The sequence below is a fragment of the Tupaia chinensis genome, unplaced genomic scaffold, assembly GCF_000334495.1.
Source record: "Tupaia chinensis unplaced genomic scaffold, TupChi_1.0 Scaffold000146_1, whole genome shotgun sequence".
In the NCBI taxonomy this organism is placed as follows: Eukaryota; Metazoa; Chordata; class Mammalia; order Scandentia; family Tupaiidae; genus Tupaia; species Tupaia belangeri.
In genome coordinates this window covers 17,908,223-17,915,662 of record NW_006159616.1, presented here as the reverse complement: position 1 = coordinate 17,915,662, position 7,440 = coordinate 17,908,223, and the positions used below count along the sequence as shown (strand labels likewise).

At 51.3% G+C, this 7,440-nt stretch overlaps 1 protein-coding gene across 1 annotated transcript in view; it reads left to right on the top strand.

Moving 5' to 3' along the window:
* Positions 1-7,440, top strand: part of RNF207 (ring finger protein 207) — a 26,085-nt gene that overhangs the window by 4,544 nt on the left and 14,101 nt on the right. The window contains exons 8-16 of the mRNA XM_006145402.2: positions 102-148; positions 424-496; positions 585-653; positions 1,051-1,119; positions 1,200-1,297; positions 2,930-3,116; positions 3,281-3,466; positions 3,697-3,748; positions 4,064-4,181. Of these exons, the coding sequence (XP_006145464.1) occupies positions 102-148; positions 424-496; positions 585-653; positions 1,051-1,119; positions 1,200-1,297; positions 2,930-3,116; positions 3,281-3,466; positions 3,697-3,748; positions 4,064-4,181 (899 nt within the window). The remainder of the gene's footprint in view (positions 1-101; positions 149-423; positions 497-584; positions 654-1,050; positions 1,120-1,199; positions 1,298-2,929; positions 3,117-3,280; positions 3,467-3,696; positions 3,749-4,063; positions 4,182-7,440) is intronic.

Sequence of the window (7,440 nt, the reverse complement as noted above, 5' to 3'; positions counted from 1 at the left end):
CCGGCCTGGCCAGCCTGTGGCTGCTGCCCCAGAGGAGTGGGCACCTGATGACAGTTGGCAGGGCTGGCTATGCCTGGTCAGTAGCAGGCTGTCTCTCCCAGGACAAACTTGCAGAGAGGAAAGTGCTGCTGCTGCAGACTGTGCAGAGGTGAGTGATGGTGGGTCTCCCTGCCACTTAGTTTGCTCCTTGGCCTCCAGACACCTCCATCATAGCCTAGGTCCCTCTGCTCCACTCTAGGGAGCAAGGCACTCAGGTGTCCTCCCAGCGGAGGAGGGCATGTTGGCCCAGGCTGCAAGGACATGACAGGGAAGGCTCCACAAAGCTGGTGGGGAAATGGGGCAGCAGGTTCTGAGTGCCCTGCCCCCGGGTAGAGTGGGCAGCCCTCTCCTTGGAGACCAGGCAGCCTGCCCCTCCCACCTCAGCCAGTATGAAGAGAAGGACAAGGCCTTCAAGGAGCAGCTCTCCCACTTGGCCAACTTGCTGCCCACCCTGCAGGTAAGGGGAGCTGAGGGGACAGGGCTTGGCACCAGCAGAGCCCCTCCTCCCTGACTAGGCACTGAGCAGTTTCTCTCACCCCCTACAGGTTCACCTGGTCATCTGCTCATCCTTCCTCAGCTTGGCCAACAAGGCTGAGTTCCTGGATCTGGGCTACGTGAGTTTTTTCATGGGTCACCCCCCCCCCTTCCCATAGGAGCTCCCCTCCTCTCCCCTCACCACATCCACACACCACCCCCATAAGGCTTGGCAGCCTGTCACCTGGAGGCTGGACCAGAGGTCTCTGGGCTTCTCCTGTCCTCTTCTACTTCATCATCTGCAAAGGCTTAGGGGCCAGGTGAGTCGCTTTTCAAGGGACAGTGAAGCCCAGTCACCTACAGTGAAGCATGTCTACTGGATCATCTCCTTTCCTATGGATGTGGGGGTGGGGTGGGGTGCAGCCTCTAAAGGACACCAGCAGACTTGCTCTGGGACCTACCAACCTCCATCTCCCTTCTTCCTGACCCCTGGATTCCACATCCCTACGGGCCTAAGACCCTCCCCTGCTGCCACAGGAGCTTATGGAAAGGCTGCAGGGCATTGTGACAAGGCCACATCGCTTAAGGCCAGCACAGAGCAGCAAGGTGCGGGGCACCCGGGTGGGCCAAGGTCAGGGCTCTGCAAGGCAGTGAAGTCCACCTGACGACCGGATCCCGCCCTCCAGATCACCAGCGACCACCGAGCGGAGTTCGCCCGCTGCCTGGAGCCGCTGCTGGTGCTGGGGCCACGACGCACAGTGACTGCCACTGGTGGTGCCAACACGTGAGTGGGGACAGAGGCGACGCGTGAACATGGGGCCTGGTCGGATGGCTGGGAGAAGACGAGGCTGAGCCCAGGGGCCTATTGGATCTTGGAGAAAAGGTGGCGAGCTACCTCTCATCCTTGGTCTGGGCTGGCTGAACGCCCTGTGCAACGTTCAGGTGCCGGCAATAGCCAGACTGGAGCGCATTGCCAGGTGGGAGAGCGAGTCTGCGGAGCTGGGAAGCAGCAGGGCAGAGCCCTCGGGTGGGAGCAGCCATGGGGCTTCATAGCCAACAGGCTTAGAGCTCAGCCAGGGGAGGATGGGAAGAATGCAGCCTTCCTTAGCCAGACTCGGGCACCTAGGGCTGAGCTAAATGCTGCCTGGGTAGCTTGAAGACGCTACATGCCTGACTCCTAGGCCCCCTTGGAGGGCCGGAAACTCTAAATGAGTTAGGAGAAATGCTGAACAGGCTTGTGTGAGCCCAAGGTCCACAGAGACCAAGAGAGAATGGGTGAAAGCCAAACTTCCTCTGCCCACCAAGGGCGTGAACAGTTCATCAGACCAGCTCTGGCTGCACCTGATGGTCTTAGCCTGGCCACATGCTGGAGTCACTCTCCAGAGCTTTAAAACACACCCATGTGGGGGCCGGCAGATGGTGTGGTGGTTAAGGGTGCTGGACGCCCACATGGCCAACCACAGTTCAAGTCCTGAACCTGGTGCCTTGCTTTCTCACTTCCCTCTCTCTCTGTCTCTCTGTCTGTCTCACTCTGTCCCTCTCTGGTCAAATGAATAAATGGGCAAATAAAATTAAATAACTCTTTTAAAAATATATTATTTTATTTAATTTCATTTATTTTAGTTTGACCAGAAAGGGACAAAGAGCAAGCTGCCAGGTCCGTGACTCAAACCGTGGTCGGCCATGTGGGAGTCCAGCACCCATAACCATCATGCCACCTGCTAGCCCCAAATAAAATAATTCTTTAAAAAAAAATGTATTGGGATCAGCAGACGGCGTAGTGGTTACGTCACTGGACTCCCATGTAGCTGACCACGGTTTGAGTCCTGGACCCGATGGCTTGAAACTCATACCAGGTGCATGTGCCTACATGCCCCAGATCCTGGGTGGAGAATGGAGGAGGAAGGGATTGTGGTGTGGCCATCCCCCCGGGCAGTGATTTCTCACTTTCCTTCTCATTGTGTCTGATTGTCTCTCTCTCCCTGCTGAGTGCACATGTCCTAAGGGAAAAACCTCTTTTAAAAAAAAAAAAGACACTCACGTGGAACTGGAGGTTAAGACACTGGATCCCACATGGCTGACTGTGTGTTTCCAGTTTCAAATCTGATGGCTTAAAAAACCCACTGGGCACGTACGCCCAAATCCTGAAAAGAATGGAGAGAAGAGATTGTGGTGTGACCATCCCGCTCCCCATCCTAGCGAGCACACGCCCTATAGGAAACTAGAAAACAAAACACCCATGCTATGTCACTGGGTATGGCCATGCACCAGGCTTTCTCAGACCTCCAGGAGGCTCTGCCATGGGCTGGAGTCGAGGGGGCTGTGAGACACAGCAGCCAAGGGGGTGAGCCTGAGAGGTCAGAGGACAGGAAGACCCTCCCTGCCCCATCTCCATCTACGCTGGCTCTCTCCCCAGGCTGGCAGGGGGTTCAGGCCCCAGGGTACTGATAGGGCCAAGCTGCCCTTCCCCAGTGGGAAAGATGTCAGGATCTCCAGTCCAGAAGCCTACACTACACCGGTCCATCAGCACCAAGGTGCTGCTAGCAGAGGGCAAGGACACACCCTTCACAGAGCACTGCCGCCATTACGAGGATTCCTACCAGGTGAGGGGTGCCAGGGGCATTCAGGGTGGCAACAACTCTCTATTCCTCACCAAAGTACAGTGATGGGAAAATTGAGTTGTCCTGGCCGTGCAGTGTGGAAGCCATCCCTCCACCAAGGCCCTGCAGTAACCTCCATATGTGCCTCACTTGGTCTCTCCCTGCAGCACCTGCAGGGAGAAATACAGAACCTGAAGGACCAGGTACAGGAGTTGCACCGGGACCTCACCAAGCACCACTCACTCATCAAGGCTGAGATCATGGGAGACATCCTACACAAGTCCCTGCAGCTGGACGCTCAGATGGCCTTGGAGTATGCCTCCACAGAGGCCATGAGAGCCATCTTCGAGGAGGTAGTGTCTCTCCCACTCCCAGGAACCTAGCTCCAACCCTGCTTATCCAGAGACACATGGACTACCCCAAGACAGAAACGGGGAGACCTGGTCAGGTACCCCATGAGATGCCTCATGTGGCAGGTTCTGGAACCTGGCTGCAGGTTCTGTATCCCAGTAGCTAGACAGAAATGCCACCAGTGGAGATTCCAACTCATCGCCATATCCGACATCCAACTTTTCTCTTTCAGATGTGGGAGGAATCCTATCAGCGAGTGGCTAACGAGCAGGAGATTTATGAAGGTTCCAGGCAGCTGCTGAGTGATTCCCCCTGTCCTGGAGCCAACCCCTAGGCTAGCAGGGAAAGAAAATCCGAGCCAGCTACTAGATATGAATTCCCACACTCTTCCCCTTAGCACTTGGCTTTGCCTCACGGTTGTAACTAACCCCACACGATGCATCTGAGGTCAGAATTCTGCGAGTAGAATGCCCTCATCAGGTGCCTCGCTCTTTCGTAGAGGGAATCATTGAAGCAGTGGGGATATTTAGATGATGCCAGGCTTGAGGATAAGACTTTGAAGCCAGTGAGAACCAACACTCTGGCCTTGGCCCCCACAGCCCAGCTCCATGACCTTCTCCAGCTGAAGCAGGAGAATGCCTACCTGACCACCATCACCAAGCAGATCACGCCCTACGTCCGCTCCATTGCCAAGGTGAAGGAGCGGCTGGAGCCCAGGTGAGGCCAGGAAGTGCCGCATGGCTACTGAGACATTTCAGAACGTACCTGGGAAAGGCACCACACATTCAGAACAACCCCTTTTAGGGACGTCAGAGGGCCAAGTCATGAGGGTCCAGCCTGGGCATCTGGGTAGACCAGGTGACAGATATTTACAAAATGTGCTCACTGGACCACAAATTCTAGATTAGAAGTTTTAGAACGAGGACTCTCCTTTGAAGGCACTGCTTTTTTTGTCCTCCAGCTTCCAAGGTTGTCCTGAGGGAAGAATGAAGGCATTCCTATTCCTAATGTGATCTTATTCTTTTTGGAAGCATGTAGAATCTTCTTTGTTCCCAGTGCTCTGGACTGTCATGTTGGTGAGGGGCTACTTCCATTCATTAGGTTGGATACTGGTGTGGGTCCTTTCTTTCTGGATCTTCTTGTCCTTCAGTTTGGGCATATTTCTTTTTTGAATTAATTTATTTCTCTTTTTAAAAATATTATTTATTTAATAAATTAATTTAAGTTTGCTATAGGACAACACGTGCTCATCAGAGAAAGACAGATAAATAGAGGAAAAGTGAGAAAGCAAGCCAGCAGGTCTGGGACTTCGAGAGTGTCCAGTGCTTTAACCACCACACCACCTGCTGGCCTCGATATCTTTATTTATTTTATTTTTTAGGTTTTTGCCATTGGCTCATGCACTCACCAGAGAGAGAAAGTGAGAAATCACCTTCCCCCCAGAAGGGATGGTCATGCTGCAATCCCTTCTCCATTCTCCTCTCAGGATTTTGAGTACTCACACATACATACCAGCATGATTTTCAAGCTGCTGGGTCCAGAACCTGAACTGCAAAATCAGCGTTTTAGGATCCAGTGTGCCTTAACCACCATGCCACCTGCAGCACCCTAAGAGATTTCTTCTTTATCATCCAATCATCCTGTTGAGTTGTTCATTTCTGCTATCTTGTTTTTAATTCCCAAGAGTTCTTGTTTACCCTGTTCTTTTTCCATAGTCTCCTTTTGTTTCATGGATACAATGGGGGGGGGGACTTCAAAAAGCTTGTGGGAAAATGTTATTAAAGCGTATTAACCGTAGCCTAGTGGCTAAAGGAGCCAGATCCCACATGGCCAACTGTAGTTCAGATCCCAAACTTGGTGGCTTGATAAACGTGCTGAGCACACTAATCCCAACAGGATGGAGAAATTGAGAAGGGACTGCAGTATGACCATACCCCACCGGGGTGCTTTCTTCCTCTCTCTAGTAAGTGATACATTCTGGCAGTTTTTTGGGGTTTTTGTTTTTGTTTTAAAAAGGGAAGTACAAGTTTATTTTGGTACAACAATTTTTAGAAATACATGCATAATTTTTTCATAATGTGCACATTCCGTGAATCTTTTGAAGACTCTTTGTATCTTACCCCTCTGAGACCGGTAGTTAGTTTTTATTTCCTTTTTAGAGGTTTTTGCCATAGGATACATGCACTCTCTAGAGAGAGAGAGAGACAGTCAGACAGAAAGTGAGAAATTCTCCAGGGAGGATGGCCATGTAACCATCCCTTCTCCTCCATTATCCTCCTGGGATCTTGAGCATGCACACACACAGGCCCAACGTGATTTTCAAGCCACCAAGTCCAGGACTTGAACCACAGTCATGCATGTGGGAGTCCAGCCAAATAACCATCACTCCATCTGCTGGCCCCAGGATACTTTTTTTTTTTTTTTTCTGGTGGTGGGAGAGTTTCTCCCTGAAATCTGCTTCCTTCAGTTACTTTTTGTTTGTTTAGGTTTTTTTTTTTTTTTTTGGAGGTTTTTGCTATAGAGTGTGTGTATTCGCCAAAAAGAAGACAGACAGACAGACAGAAAGCGAGAAATCACCCCCACCCCCCCGGGGGATGGCCACGCTGCAATCCCTTCTCCATTCTCCTCTTGGGATCTTGGGCACGCACGCACATGCGCCCAGTGTGAGTTTAAGTCACCAGGTCTGGGACTCAAACCGCGGTCGACTACATGGGAGTCCAGCGACATAACCATCACGCCAACTGCTGGTCCCTGTTTAGGTTTCTATTCCATGTTGAAAACCCTTCTCAGAAGTCAGGTAATGAAGGGTTACATGTGAGGAGTGGAGCTGGAAGCAGACAGGAAGCTTTGGGCACATAAGTGGTATTTCGTTGGAGAGAACCTGCAGGGGTTCTTCTTGCTTTACTGGAATGACCAAAGGCAATTTTAAGTCCTTGCCCAGTTTCCTTCCTGGGAGGCCTCTGACGACTATCTGTACGCATATCCGATCTTCTGGTTTTCAGTACAGTTCTCAACTGTGAGACACACCCTGTCAGAACTGACCTTCAGACTACTGTTGCAGTGGCGAAGGGCAACTGCTCGGTGGTGCGATCCTATTTTTGTCCCATCCTCCGTTGCGCAGGTGACGGGACTGTCAATCCCCTGCCTCCTGAGGCCAGTCCTCAGCTTGTCCAGCGGCCAGCTTCCAACTCAAGTGTCTCAGGTCTGCTGAATTAGTTAGTGCTCACTCGTGCTCTCCAGCTTCCAAAATCTTGGTGCCATCCTTTCCTGTTCTCAACCTGGAAGTGTCCTTTCCTTCTTGTTTTGGTCTCTTTACTATTTACTATCATTTTAATGAGTTTGAGAAAGAAGGAAGAGTGTGTGTGCAGGCACATTGGCATGGAACTGCCAGATCACTCTCTCCTTTTTTTTAAAATTTTGCTACAGGGCTCATGTGCTCACTGAAGAGAAACAGAGAGAGGGAGATTTAGAAAGTACCCCCCAAGGGGAACAGCCATGACACAATCCCTTCTCCTCCATTTTCCTCTCAGGATTTTAGGCACGCATACACACATGCCTGGCATGTTTTTCAAGCTGCTGGGTCTGGGATTTGAACCACACATTCGGCCACATGGGGTCAAGCCACCTTAACCACCATGCCACCGACTGGCCCTCCAGATCTCCTTTAAAGTGACTATTAAATATCATACTGTTAAACTCCTCATACTCTTTGCACAACTTTAATTAAATACATCCCTGGGACCAGCAGTTGGCGTAATGGCTATGTTGCTGGACTCCATATAATTGGCCGTGGTTCAAGTCCCAGACCTGGTGGCTTAAACTCATGCCAGGTGCATGTATGTGCATGCTCAAGATCCCGAGAAGAGAAGGGATTGCAGCATGGCCGTACCTTCTGGGGAGTGATTTCTCGCTTTCTGTCTCTCTCTGTCTTTGTGGTGAGTGCATGTACCCTATAGCAAAAACCTCTCAAAAAAAA